The sequence below is a fragment of the Phoenix dactylifera genome, chromosome 3 (genome assembly GCF_009389715.1).
Source record: "Phoenix dactylifera cultivar Barhee BC4 chromosome 3, palm_55x_up_171113_PBpolish2nd_filt_p, whole genome shotgun sequence".
Lineage (NCBI taxonomy): Eukaryota > Viridiplantae > Streptophyta > Magnoliopsida > Arecales > Arecaceae > Phoenix > Phoenix dactylifera.
Window position 1 is genome coordinate 7,727,546 of NC_052394.1, and position 21,092 is coordinate 7,748,637.

At 40.2% G+C, this 21,092-nt stretch overlaps 1 protein-coding gene across 1 annotated transcript; it reads left to right on the forward strand.

The window, feature by feature from the left end:
- The first annotated feature begins 5,801 nt into the window (after nt 1-5,801).
- LOC120110189 (pre-mRNA-splicing factor 38-like) lies at nt 5,802-13,418 on the forward strand. The gene is made up of 6 exons (XM_039124504.1): nt 5,802-6,211; nt 6,303-6,424; nt 6,573-6,663; nt 7,531-7,660; nt 7,749-7,822; nt 12,760-13,418. Exons 1-6 carry the CDS (start codon nt 5,922-5,924, stop codon nt 13,229-13,231), a joined length of 1,179 nt encoding a protein of 392 aa, XP_038980432.1. The 5' UTR covers nt 5,802-5,921; the 3' UTR covers nt 13,232-13,418.
- The last annotated feature ends 7,674 nt before the right edge of the window (nt 13,419-21,092 follow it).

Consider the following 21,092-nt stretch of genomic DNA (forward strand, 5'->3'; position numbering starts at 1 on the left):
ATTCTAGTGCTAGGGTTAATACCTCATCTAAATTGTGGTTGTTGAGCATAGGTGGGGGCAAAATTTTCGCTCCATGCTTGCCACTTGGCAGTGCTGGTTGTTATTGGCCTAATCCAGCTTTAATAGAAACGGACTGGTTTTGTTTGCCATCTATAATACTCCTGCATGATCTGCCCAAATGACAGTCACTGGGCAATATCATGAAATAATGTGGTAAATAGTCTTGGCTTACGTTGGGATCCAGGATCAAGATACTGTTGTTTCCTTACTTGAGGTCCTTTGATGTTTCTAAATCATCCAGGCATCTTTGTTTCATAGAACTCGTTTTGTCAAAATTGAGGAGCCAGAAAGCTTGAAAAGTAAATATTATAAAAAATATCTTCCTTTTTATAAAACTTGTTTTATAAAATTATATTTCATTAATTATCCATCTAAAAAAAATTACTTGCATCTAAGCCACCTCTAGAGTTCAGGTCCTCTGCGGTGTATGTTTTGCATCGCAGAGGACTGTACAACTTTATGGACCTTTGGAATCTAAACAGAATTGTACTTGATGCCAAAGTGCATTTCGAGATAATGGTAGCCATCTCTCTCTAAGATGGAAGAATTAGTGGCTATTTAGGATTGTACAGTCCTACGTGGTGTAAAGTACACACTGTATAGGTTTCCGACTCATCATCCCTAAGGTTAGGAGTCATGGCCTATGAAATCTATACAAAGCTAATTAAGTATGTTGATTTGGGTTGAACAAATTGGGTGTGAATTATGAAAGGATTAACATGACTAATTTCAAACTGGTCAGGTTTAGTTTAGAGGTTTGACTTGATTTTAACTATATAATAATCAGACTGGATCCACATGGTTAGATCTGAATCTGAAAGTGATTTATTATAAAATCAGCTAACGCAATATGAATATTATTATATGCTGATATACTTATAAATCTACTGCAGAGCTATAAGTTAATTACATGTGAAATTAATGAATTAACTTTGGTTATCAATCACATTAGCATGGGGTTAAGTTTGTGAAGTCATCTTAGCAGATTGGCTAAGCCTGTTCCAAATGTTTTACAAAATGGGTAGGTTGAGTTTTATAATGAAAAATAAAGACAGTTCTTGTTGCATAATCGTCATAAAAATGAATTAGCAACTACAAAGTCTACATTATAACCCCATCTGTACACAAATAATGTCTGTAGCAGATTACAGGTCTTCCAAACTGTCAAAATGGCATCTTGCAACAGTTTTTTCCTCGCTCTTTTTTTTCTTCTGTTTTACTAGGTCTTGTACATTAGATATTACATCGAGTGCACAACATGGAAGTCAGAGAGAATGCGAATATGACCTTTTGTTTTCTTTTTTTCGATATATTGATGGTCACGATGCATTAAGAGAAGCCATTCTCTAATAGTAGCCTTCAAGTCTCCGTCGCATGGGAGTAGCAGCATCAGCCGCAGAGTTGGGTAATTGGCTTCCCTAAGGACGTTCTAGGAACCACACTTGCTAGGACTCTCCTTCACCAGATGGAAACCGTCAACCACAGGAGTTTTCAAATGCCATTGGAGCAGCTTGTTTTCATTGTAATATGTGAAGTAGAGTCACACAATCACTTAAAAATGACATGAGAAATGCCCCAAGGACTGAGCCGGCACAAGGATCCTGTGAATGGCCAAAGCTTCTACATGGATAGGGAAGAGGATCAAGGTAGCTGTCACGCCCCGGACCCGGATCCGTGACACGGCCGTGCTATTGCCGACTACCGCGCACAATAGCACGCAGCCTCATACATGGGTAACAGGGTAGTTAAACCAACCAAATCTTTTCATATGAAAGCATTCTTAGTACAACATGCTGGTCAGTACCCAAATACAGAGCTTCTATGTAGTTTTTGTACACAAAAGTATACTTGCTTTACCCCAAAAGAAAGAAGCCCTGAAACCAAATTAACGTGTCTCTGGCAGCTATCAGTGATGAGGATCTGAAAGAAAAAGTAAATGAACGGATATGAGCTACACGGCTCAGTAAGTAATCATACATAATCTTACCGGATCGAACATAATGGTAACCATGTTTATGCAGGGTTTGAGAAGCTGACATGCGTATTATCTCACAATTTATCATGGCAAAATATATATGCTTGGAAAACAAAACAGTATTTTCAGTCAAACAGAATTTTCATAAAACATAAGAATTCATGCGATTAGCATCATTTAAAGGAGATAGCGGTTATAGCAAAATACAACATTTCATAAAGACATATTCAAAAACCCGTTGTAAAACAATGTATGCTTTGGCCAGGCATGTTCATAAATGTCACGGCCCGCCTGCGCAGGGCACGTGACTATCGGGCCTACATGAGGGGGAAACACGGGGCTCCCCTGCCAGATGTTGGCCGGTTCCGGGGCTTCACGCAAGCGTCCTTCACCCCTCACCGATTTTGCTTCTCCCCAAAACGCATCTGCAGGATTTGGAAACACCCGCCTCATGTACCCCGGCTCTGAAATGAGCCTCATGATCATGCTTCAAATATCATTTTCATAAAGTATGCATATGAAACCGTGCCCCCGGCATGCCGTGGTCCATTCTCTCGGATGCTACTGCGAAGTCCATTCGGCCACTGGCGGGGCCAGCTAGTCATTCTCGGCCACTAGCAAGGCCAGCGAAGTTATTCTCGGCCACTAGCAAGGCCAGCTCAGTTGCATTCGATCAGTAGCATCTTTGAGCCCATTATAATAGTGCCTCTTGGCTAGATAGTATTTCATTATACCAACTTGCATGCATGATTAAAATATCAGCATCATCATGTTGCATACATAGCCATAGCTTCTGAGATCATGCAAGTTACTTATGCATTGTAACATCTCATGCATGAAACATATATACTTAAAATAAATGCTTAGGAAACATTAATAACATGACATGATCCCTAACAGGATTAGAACAGGTTACTTACTTTCTTCACAAATCATGTATACAATTCAAATTGTATGAAAAACACTGGTTCATCTTATAAAACGTAATATAAGATCTACGATAAGATTAAGACAGATTACTTACTTCAATTCGCTTTCCAAATTGCTCAAGTCCAGATGACAAATCCTTAATCACCTAAAACAACATAATAGGGATTACATTATTCCCCATTTATTTATTATAAAATTTCGTAGTTCATCATATTATGAACTTACTTGCTTGGATCCCATCCAAGGATCTAGCCCAAATCCAATTTGAAGCCTTTGGGGTTCGATTTAAAACCAGATTGGGTCCACATGGGTTGATTAGGTTTTTAATTAAAGGATGGGGCCTCGTTTATAATTCAGTCCAACTTTTTCTAGCCAATTGGGTCCTCTGATTTGGTCAATGTGGCTCATTTGGGCCGATTCACAATCAATTAGGTCTGCTGAGACCAACTCAGCTTAATTGGGTTCGGACCCATTTCAATTTAACTTAAATTAGCTCGGATTTAACCCAATTTATAGTTTGGGCTCGTCCAGACTTAGCCCAATCTGATTGAGCTCAGATTTAGACTTAGCCCAGTCTAATTGGGCTTGGGTTAGTAAAATTTGGCTAAACCCATTTTATTTTTTTTTCTTTTTTTTTCCTTCTCTTTTCCTTCTTTTTCTTTTTCTTTTTTTTTCTTTCCCTTTTTCTTTCCTTTTCTTCTCTTCTCCTTTTTCTTTTCTTCTCCTTCCCGAAGCTTCCTCTCCTCCCTTCTTCTTTCATCCCGATCTCCCCTTCCTCTTCTCCTCTACTCTCCGGCGAAGAGAGGACGACGGTCTCCTCCTCTCTTCTCCGACGAAGAGGGGGGGGGACGGCGAGTGGAAGGGGGGACGGCGAGCGGAAGGGGAGCCGGGCCACGACTGACGGCGTCCCCGGCTGAGCTTGCAGCGCTCTCGGCCGCGCCTGCGGCGACAGTGCTCGCGGCCGAAGCCGGCGGCCGCCGCACACGACGACGAGGATGAGTCCCCTCTTCCTCTCTTCTTTTTCTTCTTCCTCCCTTCACCAACCTCCCATATTCTCTCTCTCGCTCCCAAACCCTCTCTCTTCCTCTCTTTATTCTTCTCCAGTGAAGGAAGAAGGGGAGTTTGGGAGGGCCGGACCACAGCTGGCGGTGCCGCGGCCGGGCTCGCGACGTCCTCAGCCGTGCCTGCGGCTGAGCCCACGGCCGCGCCCTTGGTCTGCCCGCAGCCGACGCCCGCGCCGACGGTGATCGCGGCTGAAGCCGGTGGCTGTCGCCGGTGGCCCTCGGCCAACCAACAGTCCCCTTCCTCCCTTCTTTCTTTGTTTCTTTGTTGTCCTGAATAAATCAGGAGAAGAGAAGGTAGGGGGCGTACCTAGCTTCTGGGGAGTACCAGCGACGATCCCTGCTCCCACACCTAGGCTAACGATTCTGAGACTCCGTTCTGCGGGAAGAGGAGAAGGAGATTGCAGTATCCCGTGCTCCGGTGCCTCCACTCCAACACCTCTTCTGCCGGTTCATAGGTTCTTGAGATTTTTGAAGGAAGAACCAGTAGGTTCTTAAGTGGTTTGGGGGGGGGGGGGTGCGAGGTGTCACGCCCAGCTTCCTCTTCATGAAAGGCTTAACAGCTGGGTCTTCCACAGCTTCCCAGCTGGCCCTACCCTAGTCACATCATCCTCCATCAAATGGCTGCCAACAATGGGCCCCAGTTGGGCCCATTAGGTGTCCTGACCCAATGCTCAAGTACGGGCCCAAAAAGGTATTGGGCTCAAATTGGGCCCGGATATTACAGTAGCCTTCACCTTCACAAGGATAAGTGCATTACTTCGACTCCTAGCAACCACTCGAATACCTGCTAATTTATCGGCGTTGCATCTAGCAGAAGGATATACTGGTGGTTCTGAGTGAAGGCCATTTATGCTTTTATGTTGCTGGAGGAAGGACTGAGCCATTGGCCATTGGTGGAGCCCTGTACATAGTTTGAGGCACAGGAGTCTGAGCCCCTTGAAAGGAAATTTTGTTGCAATCCTTCCAACTAAATCCCATTCGATATATGGGCAGCCAACCCAAAATTATCCTGCAACCAACCATCCTGCCTCAGGGGTACATGAGCAAGAACAGGACAACTACAAAACACAAAAAATTTAGGTTTAGTCACCATTCAATAAATTTTATTGCAGGGAGAACCATCATGCATGTTAAGTTATACTATAATTTAGTCCCACATCGGAACACAACAAAGGTGGGGGGACACAAGCTAGCATAAAGTGGGTGTGGGACAGAGGGCCTAAGAATACCCTTTCGGTCTTTTGGTGAAGATTGAGTGTGGTTTTATCTGTTCCTATTGCTTAACATTGGCGACCTGGCCCATCGGCCCATTTGACATTAAATTAATTTTGGGTTTTTTTACCATGCTCCTATATCCAACAACCAGTTTTTCTAGCTTCAAGATGGTATATTTCTGAATTTTGGGACAGGTAATTAGAGTACAGTGCGATGCCGGCTTCTCTCCTTTTCTTTCAAAAGATAAGTGAATTCTTTGGGCCAAGGTCGTCTTGGGCTTAAACTTAATTCAAGCTTCAGGCCCAACTTAGCCAAGAGCCATCTAAAACTTAAAACGTCTTTCTCTCAAAAGAAACGAAAAAGAAAATAAAAAAAAAAACAAACCAAGTTGGCCTTGGACTTGAACTCAAACCTGACTCAACCTCGAGCTGACTTAGATTCGAGCCCTTGCCCTCGGGTTAGAGATGTCGCCCTTTTAATTGATATCAAAACATTATATTACATTAAAAAATATTTTAAAAATTATATAATTTGGGCCAATATCACTTCCTTCGAGCGGCGCTTCGGCCTTTTCCCCCCTTTACTCTTCTTCCCTTATCAAGGAAAACCCTAAACGCTCCACCCGCCCTCTCCGGAACCCTAGCTTCGGATCGACGTCGGAGGAGGAGGAGGAGGAGATGGCGAACCGGACGGATCCGGCGGCGAAGAGCATCCACGGGACGAACCCGCAGAACCTGGTGGAGAAGATCCTGCGGTCGAAGATTTACCAGAACACCTATTGGAAGGAGCAGTGCTTCGGTCTCACCGCGGAGACGCTGGTGGACAAGGCCATGGAGCTCGACCATCTTGGCGGCACCTACGGCGGCAACCGCAAGCCCACCCCCTTCATGTGCCTCGTCATGAAGATGCTCCAGATCCAGCCCGAGAAAGACATCGTCGTCGAGTTCATCAAGAACGAAGACTACAAGTACCGCGTTTCCTCTACTTTTTCGTTTTCTTTTCGGCTTTTCTCCTTCGAAAACTTCCGAAACATTCGATTTTTAATCGATTCATTGCAGGTATGTTCGAGTTCTCGGGGCTTTTTACATGCGTCTCACCGGGTCGGTCACCGATGTGTATCAGTATCTGGAGCCGCTCTACAACGATTACCGCAAGCTTCGCCGGAAGCTACCTGATGGAAGTAAGACGCAAACTAAACTTGTTTTGGTTTAAATTTAGAAAAAAATAGGAGATATGGCGAAGAATGGCATGCGAAGTTACGAGTCTGTTTCCTTTTTCACGTTTTTTTCTTGTATATTTTGACATATCGATTGGATTTTGGTTTTCAGAGTTTTGCTTGACTCATGTGGATGAACTCATTGACGAGCTCCTCACAAGAGATTACTCCTGTGATGTTGCTCTTCCACGGGTTCAGAAGAGGTAACCATTTTCTGACCTGGATTTATGAGATTTATATTGCTTTTCATCTCTTGCTTATTGTTTACGATTTTATTACAAGTTATTAAGGTATGTGCCATTTGATGGAAGCGAGCATGAATATGTCTAATTACTCTTTCCATGAAGATGCCCTGGACTTAAATCATGAGTTAATTAGGTTAACATGCAATTTGTACCCCTTGGACCTGTATTATCTAGCCCACTGCATCCTTCGTAGCAAACTGAGGTTCTCTTTTGGGCTTGTGTTGTCCAACATGTGAGACTGTCTTACATAGCGAATTTGGTGGTATATATATGATGGAATATTTCTCCAGTTTCATGTTGAATTTAATTGTTAATATGCTATCCAAGTTGCTGATAACTTGTGTACATAAATTCCATTATGGTATATTACTTGAGGAACTTGGCTGATTTACTTTTTATCTGTGTATATGATGGACATGAATGTTCTCTCATTCATAAGATAATTGCAGAAGACTGTTCCCATTATATTTGAGAATTAATGCAGTGGTCTCAAAACTTATCAGAGAATGTGATCGTCCTCATGAATTTATCCAGGATTTTCTGTGTTCATTTCTTTTTTTTTCTTAATTTACCTTGACGACTGGTGTCAAGTGCTGAGGTATGAGCTGCTTTCTGTTCCCATATATTGCTCACCATCAAATCAGCTGGCTGAATATTGACCATTCAGCCTTGATAGATGGATTCTATGTTTTCATTATTAAAAAACAACATTGATTATAAGAAATGATGCATTATCTTGGATGGGTATTTTTAGTTATGTGGTGTTGCTCTTCAGTCGCCTGCAGTGTAGAATATGAACTTTATATTCTAATTTTATATATACAGGTGGACTCTTGAAGCTTCTGGGATATTAGAACCCAGAAGAAGTGCTTTAGAAGAAGATTTTGAAGAGGAAGAAGAAAAAGAAGAGGATGAGCAAGCTATGGATGCCTATGAAGCTGACACTCATGAAAAGGTTAACATTTCAGTCTTTTTCATTAAGCGGTCTATTTTGTTTTGAGGACAATCCATTATTTAAAATTACATGTGATCTCTTCTTCTAGGATTATTATCATGGACGAAGTCCCACTAGGGAAAGAGATAGGGACAGAAAGCGGGACAGCTATCGATATCACAGGTATTTATACCAACTGAATCTGTTTACTTTCAGTGCATCATCTCCATTCGTTGTCCATTCTTTTTTTTAGAATATATATGCTTTACTTCCTAGCCTAGAAGATTGTTAGAGATGTATTACTTTGTTTTTGCAAATGCCATCATTTATGAAATTCCAAAGTTTGTGCATAGTCATTCTCATTTTGTCATTTTCCAGTTTTCACTATGCAGTGTCATGATCTTTTACCTGGTCAATATCCTCATAATATTCTTTAAGTCTGCAAGATGAGAGCATTACCAGTTGTGGTTGTCTGCATTTAGCACTTAACTAGTAGTAACTGGTTTTATTTAGCTGCACATTTATTATCCTTTTGGAAAATCGATTGCTAAATGTTAGAGCAAGTTGTACAAGTTGTGTAGATTTAACTCAAGTGCTACCATCTCAGCTGTCTTTTTGTGTTTTTGGACTGTGGTTTGTGAGACTTTAGTTGTTATTGATTTAGAAAACCTCAACCCGGGTTAAACTAGGCTGATGTCTCAAGTAAATATCACTTGAACCCATAATCCCAGAGACTACGATGCATGGATTACACATAAAGACTTAAATGAAGTGCATTGTGGATACCCTTCTTTTTACCAAAGTGAATGGAAGTGCATAAGTATTAGAGATGCATTAGTTCTGAGCAATAGTTTTGTAGCTATGCATGGTTGAATTACAGATGCATTATGTTAAGGGTAATTGATTTTTTTTTCCTTTTGGACATCCCGAAAATCTGTGATTTCTCGTTCGCTTATAAAAAAAAACCTAGCAGTGAAATCTTGGGTTTGTATAATACTTATATTGGCAATGTCACTCTGTTATCTTGTGATAATTTTTAAAAGTGGGAAACAATACCCTAGTAGCCATCCCCAAATATTTGGAAAAAGGCTAGATGATTATGGTTGTGATAAAAGAATAGTCTATTAATGGAAGTGTATGATTAGAAAGAATGCAAGGTCACTCAGAGGATGTTGGTGTATTTGCTGTTGGTATCCGAGCCTCTGTAATGATGATATGCGTGTGGAAGTCAGTATACAATGTACGTGCATTAGAGACTTGTCCTTTATTATATTTTTGTCTGTTGCTGGTGGTCGTGTTCCTTTGCCGTGAGCTATGGCTTCTTTATTTTGTCTTCTTTTCCTAGCATATTACCTTGACGTAATTCACTGCATTGTTCTATCAAAACATGTCTTCTTACCAGAAATTGGATGTTACAAGCACGCCTGTGCGACTGCATGTGACTCTAATTCTCAGTTCCTTAAAATTGTTCTGGTTATAAACATGTACACAATGTCCTAATGTGTGTCCATCTTGTGAAATTTTAATTGCAAAAAAAAAAAGGCTTTTGATTTCTGGCCATAGTAAGACAAGCATATTGGCATTGTAGACGAGAGGAGTAAGCTTTTGAATTCAAAACCTGTAGGTCTGACCATAAGAAACTTGAAAGGTGTATTCTGTGCATCTGCATTTCTTTTACATCTGATAATCTAACTAGACTTGTGCCTGAGTTTCTGTTTTCAATTTTATGCTGACAATTGACAAGCATACTGATATTTCAGTCAGCAGCTTATTGAAATCTTTTATTTGTTATTAGGAAAAATTTACCAGTCAGCTCTTAATAGTTTTGTTTCTGTAATTTGTTCCATAAACATACTGGAAGCATTTATTGTAACACTTTATTTATAATACAGTACTAATTACTGCCATGGCATTTCATCTTCAAGAGCCATTGGTAGATTGAACTGCTTCCTACAATGATTCATGACAACTCTGCCAGGTTTCTCTGCACTGATAGTGTGCAGTGAGAAGTATGATGGGTTGAACAAGTAACATAAGAGTATGCATCAAGTTCTCTTTGTAGATGACTTAGGGCTTGGGTATTCCTATAGGATTGGGCTGAAAATCCTGTAGGATTTGTGGATTGGGCTGTCCATTTAAGTATTGCCCAATATCAATCAAATGCCACCTAGCCCAAATCATGTGGGAAGAAAAAAAAGACCCCATAGTTTCTTCCTACAGTCCAAAGGCTAGGATCTGGGCTAGGTTTGGACGGGCTCTTAGAAAATGCAAGATGATGGGCCAATAGGCCCGATTCCTATGGGATTTTTAGCCTAATCCTGTAGAAATGTCCAAGCAGGTTCTTAAAAGTCTGACCTTACAGAAAGGATTTCCTTCTGTTAGATCGAGCATCATAAGCAGCAGCAGAATTTCCGAATCCTTTTTTCTTGAAATTTTCCCCGACTTTCAGTTTTATTAGTATTGGATTCTCGAGTAATCTCTAAATGCTTCTTGTTTTCTATCACAAGCATGTCTGAAATTCATTTCCAGATACAAGGGGGTTTCTGCCTTTAATGTTTTAGATTTATGTGTAAGTAGCTATCTTATTGAGATCTGTGTTGTACAATGAGTGTAATCATTTGAGTGATCAAGATGCAGGTACTTCAAACTGCCCCTTTTTGAGTTGGCTACCTTGCCATAATGTTGAATCAACTTAACAATTTCCAATATCTAATCCTTAACTGGCAGTGAAATGTCTTCCCTTCCATTTTTATCTTCTAAACAATGTGAATAAAGCTTTTCATTTATCTTTTTATATTCTATCCTCACTCAAAGAATTGTAAAGTTTAGAAGTCGCGACCCTTAGTAGTTTGTCATTGCTGATCATGCTTGAAAAGTGCATGGCTTCAGAAAGGCCGTTCATTTAAGCGCAGGTATTTTGTTATTATCTCTAATTGTACTGAAATCTCACCTGATGCTTAACTCAACTATATTGATAGTCAGTCTTGACTAAATTCTGTTATGATATTTCTTGCTGCCTAAGGTCGCATATTTTTATTAGGAAAAATTACCAGAATTTTGTTTCCCTAGTTTGTTTCATTAAACATACTGGAAGCATTTGTTGTAACACTTAATTTGTAATACAAAACTAATTACTGTCATACTTGAAGGGCCATTGGTAGATTGAACTGCTTCCTACGGTGATTCATGACAACTCTGCCAGGTTTCTCTGCACTGATAGTGTGCAGTGAGAAGTATGATGGGTTGAACAAGTAACATAAGAGTATGCATTAAGTTTCATTAGGAGAAAACTTATGATGTTTTTTCTCCTGTTAGATTTAGCTTCTTAAGCAGTAACATAACTTCCAAATCTTTTTTCTCTTGAATTTTTTCCCTGACTTTCATTTTTCTTAGGATTGGATTCTGAAGTAATCTCTAAATGCTTGTTAGTTTCTATCTTAAATGCATGTGGAACTCATTTCCGGAATCAAGGGGGTCTTTGCTTTCAATCTTACAGATTTATGTGTAGATAGATTTCTTATTGAGATCTCTGTTGTACAATGAGTGCGATCATTCTAATGATTAAGATGCAGGTATTTCACAGTGTCCCTCTTCTTGAGCTGGTTACCTTGCCATAATGTTGAATCACCTTAACAATTTCCATTATCTAATCCCTAACTCACAGTGAAATGTCATCTCTTCCATTTTTATCTTCTAAATAATGTGGAAAAAGCTTTTCATTTAGCTTGTTATGTTCAATCCCACTCTGAGAATTGTAAATTTTAAAAGCCATGACTTTAATAGTTTCTCATTGCTGATTATGCTTGAAAAGTGCATGGCTTCAGAAAAATTATCTATCCAAGTGTATACATTTTGTTAATATTCTTTGAAGTGTAACAAAATCACAATTGAAGCTCAACTCAAATCTGTACTATTAGTCGGTCTTGACTATGTCCTGTTATGATTGTCATGCTGTCCAAGTTCACATATTTTGTTATTGTTTCTGTGTATAGGGAAATCTAGTTGGAGTCAACTATTTATTGCTACTCAGTCTTCATGAAAAGTTGCTTGCAAATGCATTGATCAATACACAGGATGCATTTGTCCTGAGCAATAATACTCTTTACAGACATAAAGCATGCATAAGCACATGCACAAATCCATTCATCTTCCTAGTCTATTGCTAGTATGGGAGGACGGTAGTGGAATCAAGAAATGGGAAAGTGGCATTCATTCTGTTCAAATTTTTAGCTGGACTAGCATGTGGCTGCTAAAGATTTTAGGTATAGGATAACTTTTAAAAGATTTGAGCATGGATTAGATGATAATATGCCTCTTCATGAAATTGCAGTTTAAGTTACATTCTTAATCTAGATACTTAGGTTTTGGTATGACCAACAAATCACTATAAATTTGGACATTGGTGGATGTTTGATTCATAGAATCATGGAAATCCCAACCTGAGGAGAATTTCACACTTGGACTCATCAGTGTCCTGCAGTGTTAGAATCTCCTCTTTTACATAAGTTTAGCATAGTTTGAATTGTTAAGGGAGAAATCTATTAGGGCTGTTTTATGTAGTGTTAGGATAGCCTAACTTCTTTTGGAATCCATTAGGGTTATTATGGAATTGAAAAGTTGGGAAATATAGCCGTTATTATGTAGTGTTAGGATAGCTGTAACTAACTTTAGGTTCATTATAGAGGATTATATTCATAAGTTAGATGGAGATATTACCATTGCAAGTCCAAAGGTAATAAGACTTCTATGTATTGCATATGTTTATGCTCGTGTTTTTCAAGTTTATGTATAGGAGATGGCGAAAATTTCGTAAGTGGTATTGCATTACTTCAGAATGACACTTTACTGGTTCTTGTTAATTCTCTTGCAACTTGATCAAGTGCAAGCTGTCTGCAAACTACTTTGTGAAGAATTTGGCTTGGCTTCTATAAAGGATTGTATTAGTAGTTGAAGCATTGTACTTCTTAAATGTGACTATACTTCTCTTAATAGCATATTGTTCTTTCTAAGGTGCCAAAACTCTCAATGGTAGTTTTCCTGACTATGGTGACCACTGTAAGTTACAGGATTTTTTTTTGGGGGAAAAGAAGAGAAGTTAACCTTCGGCTTTTCTTTGACAGGGACAGAGACTATGATCGAGACTATGGAAGAGGACGCGAAAGAGATCGAGATCGGGATAGAGAACGTGATAGAGATAGAGATAGAGAAAGAGATAGGGACAGAGATAGAGACCGCCATCGTGCTAGAGATGAGAAAGATTATGGTCGAGAGAGGGAACGAGAAAGGGATAGGGATGGTAGAGAGCGGGAGAGAAGAGACCGAGACCGTGGACGGCGTAGGAGTCGTTCAAGGAGCAGGAGTAGAGATCGCCGTGAACGAGACCGTGAAGATGGTGATTACCGTAAGAGGCGTGCTCGTGGCAGTGTAAGCCCTCGGAGGCGGCCTGAGGAGGATGGTGGTGCTCGGGAGGAGCCCAGGAGGAAGAAGGAAAAGAAAGAGAAAAAGAGTGATGGAACTGATCACCCAGATCCAGAGATTGCAGAGGCTAACAGACTTCGTGCCTCGCTTGGACTGGCACCCCTGAAGCTGTGAGCAAATTAGCATTGCGTACAATCTTGTGGAGAATGACTCGAGTGTTTTAACAGCACAACTGCACGATGGTTTCCTCCTCTTTAGATTAAAAATATAGCGAGAAGAAGAAGAAAAAAAAGAGGAATTGTATGCTGCTTTGATGTAATGAAATCTGGTTTGATTTTCCTGTGGTTCTCATCTCGGCTCATTTTACAAATGTCTGTCATGGTTGCGTTTTGACGTCTCCATTGATGGATTGGAAACCATTGAAGAATGACATGCATCATCGTCAGTCGCCCTTTTTTATACCTGCTCTGGTCGATTGGATGGGGATTTTCAAGAGCTTTATGGTAATAGATAATCTGAAGACTATCTTAATCTGTGCTTCAGAATTCGTCCATTTGTTCCACCTAAAATCAGAGGAAAGGTTTAACTAAATGCTGAAAAAGTGGCCTTGCGAAGACTCCTGGAAAGAGAAATTTAGTCGAGTTTTAAAATAGACAGGGTGAATGATTACCGGCAGAGTGGATATTAATGGATGCCTCGGAGGTGGTTCAACTAGATGAATTTTTTTGCTAGTATTGTCATGGTCTTCTCCATGAGCTTTATTGCTTCAAAAAAAAAGGCAAGAAAATAGCTTATGAACAGCAGATTCCATCCAAAGACGTGCATCAATAAACAGAGACAAAGTTGCCAAGGCGATTATTGTTGATCACATTGGTTAAAAATCTAGGTTCACCTTTGAGAACATGCACAAAGTGTCGATTAAGCTAGGTTTAAGGGTGCTTGGCCGCTTGGTTAGGGGTGTAAATGATACTCCAAACCATAACTCAAGCTGATTATTTTATAATAATAATAATCCAGTTAAATTTTTGATAATAGTATCAGATCAGTCTTGGATTCTATATGCAGGATCTAATATCTGATTGGACTTGGATTGAGCTAAAATTCGATAATCCGAATACTATATACCGAGTATATAGTAAATATGTAGATATAAGCTACGATTTGGGTTAATTTGTTTTATTTATAGTTAAATTTTAATTTTTTTTTTCTTAATGCATTCTCCTTAATTCTCCCCTACTGTTATTTCCATTCCAAATTTCCAACTGACACTTATATTTCTATTCTATTTTAATTAAAAATTTAAAATAATAATAAACTTAAAAATGTTTCCAAAGTGATTTGATTTTGTCCAAAATAATCATGCATTTCTTATGCCATGCTTCTTTTCCAGTGCAATTTGCCACATATAGAGGATTATTGTGGTAGGAATCTTTTCTTTTCTTCAGTTTTGAAAATTATTAACACGTAGCTAGTTAGCCCATTAAAATTATGCGTTGAATTGTACCCGAAAAAAAAAACTCATACCCTAATTCAAATGTTGAATTTAGATGGGAGTTATGGAGTATACTCATTTTATGGATTCGAACCGAATTAGAACATGATTTTTTTTATCGAGTTTGAATGTGGATACAATATAAATCCAACCTAAATCTGTCCCATTCGTAGCCCTCTTCAATGGATCTAGGTCTAGCACTAATATTTTGTAATTTTTTGAGAAATCTACTCTGGTAATTTAAACCCTAACAAAGTTATGGAGCACCGGGGTTTGCCTATTGTTGGCCACTCCATTTGGAGGTCCCAACGGCTGCTCCATAGGCCCCAAATGAAGCTCCAAAAGTAAATATACTATGACCAACATCCACTTGGACTCGAAATATATATCACAAACGCAAAATTCCAAACTCAAATCACAACCAAAATAAAGCATCAACAACCAAATTACCAGTCAATTAAGCAACAAGCAGTTACTTATTCGAAGACCAGAATGAATTCTGGGACCAACCAGCTACGAAAAATAAGATTAGAGAACCAACACAATCAACAAATATTCTTGCAGATAAACACTACCAAAATGACCTTGCTTCTTTTGAAGTCCAACTGAATACTGGAGCTTCGGCCGCTGCTTCCATGAATTCACGGAGAGAATAACCCCTCAGCCATCGCCTTCTCTCCTTCGGAATTGATATGAACTTCTGCTGCATCCTTTGCTGCCGCTGCTCTCAGCTGCCTTCCCCCGTTCTCATAAGAAGAGTCTTCAAGTTCCAGCACCCGACACCGCTTCCCCATTGGGATATTCTTCTTCCACAGCTCGACTTCACCTCCACCTACTCTTCTGCATGTGCTTCATAATCTTCCCTGCCCTCCGCATCTCTGACGCAGCCAAGAGCACAATTCTTTTCTTCGAATCCATCCCCAGCATCGTCGAATGCGAGCCTTGCGAGAAGCCGATGGCACCTAACATTTTTCCCATGAAAAGAACCAAGGGTCTAGACGCTGAGAATCTCTCAAATAACCTGAGAACAAAGCAAGCATCATCCCCTCTGCATGTTATCGCCTTCTCGCTGTCCGGCAAGCTTGGTGCAACCTCCGACGCCTTTCCTGCGTCTCCGACTCTCCGCCACCCCCCTGGATCTCCTCTTCGCTGATTTCACTGCTATTGTCCATTGCATTGCTCGCCTTTGCCTTGAGGATGTCGCTGCCAATGGATCTTCTCAAGCTCGTCGATGGATCACCGCAAGCAGAAGAAGACTCAGACTTGGCGATCCCCGATTCGAACAACTCGTCACCATCTTCGTCGATCATATCTTTCGCTGCGTCGGCTCCTCCTCCTTCCTTGAGAACACCGCAAGGAGTAGACCTCGACAACTTGTGATCGTATCTTGCAAACGATTCGAGAATGTCCCATTTCATCTCCTTCTCACCTTCATTGGAACTCATAAAAGATTCGAGAGAGTTCTCGCCACCATTTTCATTACTCTTCTCCATCATGCCAGCCTCTTTTTCGATGAACAGATGCTTGCCGAGCACCGACGACGGCGAGATGGACGACGCCGGCGAGGACTTCTCAGGAGAGCTCTTCTGGCTTGCAAATGATTCCACGCCATCTCCTTCATGGTTGACGCCGCTGCTGCTCAAACTATCTTGGCTTGGCGAGGGAGAGCAGGTCTCCGATCCTTTGGACTTCGACTACTCTGAAGAATGGCCAGTTCGGGGAGACCACTACCTTCTTTGCGTTGCCATCTTTGGTTCCATGGCTTGGCGATCTGAAAAACTTAAATGTGGGCTTGGGTAAGGCGTAGAGAGGAGCATTGGAGGTTGGGGAGGCGTCCTCTCCTACGCCGGACGTTGAGACCCGCGATGTAGTAAGAGGTGGAGAGCCTAAGAGGGAGTCGAACATCTCCCGTTGCCTTTTGAAATGGGAGGGAGAAAGAAAACAAAGAGAGTCTCAAGGTGCTAGGACTCTTTTGTATTGGGCTAACAATGGAGGCAGTTTAAAGCCGGTGGAGTTGTCAGTTGTTTGGATTCTGAGAGATCTTTTGTTTTTTCTGCTAGGAATTCTGAGAGATCTTTTGGATGAGAAAGCCACGAAGCACAAGCTACTTGGTGGACTTTGAGCTTCCTCTGATTTTAAAAGCTTCTAGAGTTTTAAGATGGAAATTTTTTAGGGAAAGGTGTTTGGTTGTTGAGAAAACAAAATTCATGGGGTGAGGGAAGTAGAGTTTTTAAACAGGGGAGTCACAAAAAGTACATTCCAGTTCCACTTTACTAGGAACTCGTTTAAATTTTTTTAACAATCCTCTCTCTTTTAGAAGTCAAGTTTTTGAGGTTATCTGTTAACTTCTTGAACCTAACCCCAATCTAAATTCTGAAAAAACTAACCTCTCTGAAAGTCTCAACCTTTAAGGGCCCCTGCCGTTCATTGAGGTTTGAGGTGTGGAGAGGATGGTCTGTTTCCCTGCACACAACTGCATTATGGATATCAACAACCAATCCTAGCAAAAGGATCTCAAGTAAGTGCAAGATGGATATATATATTGATGCTAGCTTTCAGACATACTTTAATATAACTGGAGGATGGATATTCATATTAATGCTAATATATATACTTCGATCTACGGGTGCTAATGCTTCTGGTAACTCTTGACAAATAGGTTGTACGTTCTCCAGTGATGTTATGATAAATGTTTGGATGGTTAAGAAAGGAAATGGAACAAACTCATGGCATACACAAGAGAATTGTGACGTTTTTGCAGTAATTCAATGCCGTGTCAAATTCCAGCATCCTCAAACAAAGGTATGGCTTTATTTGTTTTAGGATTAGGCTTGTTATTTTCATGGCCATTTTATGGGCAACAGCAAACCAAAGGCAAGTTGGCAAAGCCATTATTCTTGTGCTGTTGCTGGCTCCGCATGCACGGAGACCGATCCAAATTTTTTTCATAAAAAAAATTAATAGCAAAACATTGAAACAAACAAAGGAACCCAATTGAGAAAATCACTTGAAAGTATACAACCAACGAATCCACAACGATTTACTGAAATAATATTTTCTTACACGACAATGAAACCGCTTTTTATAAGTCTAGAAGAATGCATTACTTGCAAAGAGCGGAAGCAACCAAGGTCCAAGGAATAATAATTACACCTGAAGAAGTATCTAACAATGGAGTCTGCAGCAGTCCAAAAGTATTAAAAAATATGATAAAAAATGAGGCATGAAACCCCCTTTTCTATGATGACCAATACAAATCTGGAACAAAATGAATAACTTGCACAACATGATAGCAGAGGACCCGGTAAGGAAATTTTATATTCAGTATAGGAACCTCTCTAAGTATTTTATTTTGGATTAAAACTTTCCTGCCCTACTTCTATGTAGAAACACTTGAAAAATAATGATTACATTCATTGCTCATTATCAAAAATAATAATTGATTTGTTATTTTTTGTTTTGATCTCTTGATTTATTTTTCATCACTACCATGAACATGATTTGATATGTGAAGATTATCTGACTAAAATAATTGATCATCCCATCCTCACGCTTTTTTTAAACTTTGGACCTGCCTCTTAGCATTTGAAGGACTACCTACTTGTTTGGCACCCTTCTAGCTCTTCTTCAACAAGTCCTACGGATCCAAGAATCCTCATCAAATCAACTTTATGGGCGACCTTGGAAATGCCCTAGATGGAAGAATAAGATGCAAACTAGCTTGCAACCAAAGAAAATACACACACACACACTCTTCCATTCTACTCTTCCCAAGGTAACAGTTCTACAATACATGCTTAAAAGCCAAACAATATAAATCTCATGCGTTTCCTCATTAATATTTCTGCTAGTGCCTCAAATCATTATGAAACTAAATTTCTTTCGTATATGGTTTGATATTTATTAGTGACAGAAATCTAAGCATGACACAAAATTTTATGCAAAAACTTAGGGCCAATCCATACTGTGCCATGCCACGAGAGATATATTGTGCCACAAGATTGCCAAATACCAAATACTGACATGGTACATAGGCATCAAGTACCACCATGTTGCTGAATATTGATCTACTAAACACACCAATATAGTCCATTTAGACTTATATTGATGAATCATACATGTTCAAATCCACATATAATAGCAACTACAAAAATTTGTTTTAAATTTTTTAAAAATGGCAATCATAACAATAATATGAAGCCTTGTCCTAGTTACTTGGGATTCGTTTCATATATCCTCACATGTTAACTTAGGTCTTCCTCTATTCACCTAGACCAATGTCTGTTGTGCCGGCACCGGGCTCCGTACCAGTTGCCCAGCAGCACGGGTCGGCACGATCCCGTGCCGTGTCGTGCCGGCCCAATACCAACACAGTAGAGGCAGAGAAGAGGGAGAATGGGAGAGAGGAAAAAAGAGAGGGAGGGGGGGAGGGAGGGAGAGGAAGAGGAAAGAAGAGAGAGGCCGGCCGGCGAGCCTCCGCGTGGAGGAGGTGGAGGCAGGGGAGACGTGGAGGCGGGGCTTCGCTTTCGGTCTCCTATTTTGAACTCCGCATGGAGGAGGCGGAGGCCGGGGAGACGCAGAGGCGACGCTCCACCTCCTCTGCATGGAGGCTCTCTAGCCTCCACTGGCCAGTCTCTCACTTCCTTCCTCTCCCTCTCCCTCCCTTCCCCGCTCTCTCTTTTCCTCTTTTTCTTCTCCTTCTCGCCCTTTGGTGATAGGGTCTCGGTTTCGATGACAGAACTATCAGTCCGCCGCCGGTACGGCTCGAGATGCCCCAAATCGGACGGTTCGGGACGGTTCTGCCGACCATGATCTAGACCGTTCAACACAGATTCAAAGACTTCGTTATACTAGGGCTCCTCAACTTGTTAATCATTTACATAAAATAGGTGAAATATGTAAATAGTACTTTGGCATTTGACGGCCTTCTCTTTATTCTGGATCCTTAATCACATAATATGCTAGTTTATGTTAGCTAAAATGTATGCAAACATTTGAAACAAGACATGTCTACTTCCCACAATAAACTAATTAAAAGAAAACTAGTTTCCAGAAGAACAGGTTTACCTAGAACAACCCAATGTGCCATTGGCACAGAGGTTCCATACATGTATTGTACCAGCCCCTACTCGACATGGTCAAGATATGTAATATTCGATCCTTCAACCATGACAGTCCTTGGCAACCCCTCCCTTAGAAAACGAATCCAAAAATCATTAACTCAACAGCAAAAAGAAATAGACACAGCACAGGCAGATGAGAATGATCTGTAATTTTATTAAGCAAGTTAATCAAGTGCCATGACCTAAACACACTGCTCAGCCAAGTTAGATGACAAAAGTACCAAGGGCCAATAACACCTCACATCTATGTGATATGGCTAGGTGTCAACATATAATAGCATCCCTAGTCCAAGGAATGAGTATTCAAGGATTACTCATCTAAGTTGGGTATCAACCAGAGAAGCGACTCAGCAAACTTAGTGGGTCAATAATGGTTAAAAAAATGTAAAACCCCAACCACTTCTGTAAACTTGAAGGGGTCAGGTTTAGACTATCAAATCTATAAATAGTTCTAACAGTTTTGCCCATTTTTTCCCTACATGTCCATAGAATGCAAATTATTGGCATTATGCATGTCTCATTATTTTGATTCTACAACATATCTACCACATTGAAACACCCGATTGCATTGAGCTTCAAAGTAAAAGCTATACTCATATTGACCGATGACCATGTCACTGCTATACAAGCATCCCCTGCATGGCACCTGCAAACTTGAATCCTCAGGAAAAGTTTAACATTCTCAAGTTCATCATCTTCAAAATTCTCTCTAAACTAAACATCACTAAGGAGAACAAAACCTAGCTTCTGTATGGTCGAACATCACTGAGAATTTACTCTATAATCTTTTCAAGTTTAGAAAGAAAGCATGGAAGATAGCATCCCTAGATAGACTACCTGAACAAATTACTTTAAACTCATCAATCTCAAATGCTTCAAAATAGAATAGATGGCCACTGTACACCCTTGCAAAGCCAATTTAATGGTTTCCTATTTTACGAGTAACATGTAACTTATTGAGCCTTAAAGCATGACAACATATATCTGGCAACAAGCAACTGAAAAAAAAATGCAACTTCAGTTAGCATTTCCTGCAGTTAGAATAATCATCCTGTCATTTTGTCTTCCAAGTGTTTTTGAGCTCTCATGTCGAGCATATGTTGTTAAACTCCATTGGGCTTCCAATAATAAACTATTGTAGACAAATAATCATGTTCTCTTGCAATTTTACATCACATTTAATAAATACCTGCCATTGTTAGATGTATAATCCTCAGGCAAGTCTGAACATATGCATGGTCTAACAAAAAAGTCAACAGAGCAAAACAACTCAAGCTTTTGTAAGAAAGCCCTCTAATTGCTCTTCTTCTAGTTATTTTTTAATTCAAAATTACTCAAGTACGCAATCTATCAAAAAAGTATCCCTCATATACCATTGCACAAGTTCTAGTCTACAAGGCCCATTCCTTGAACCTTACAC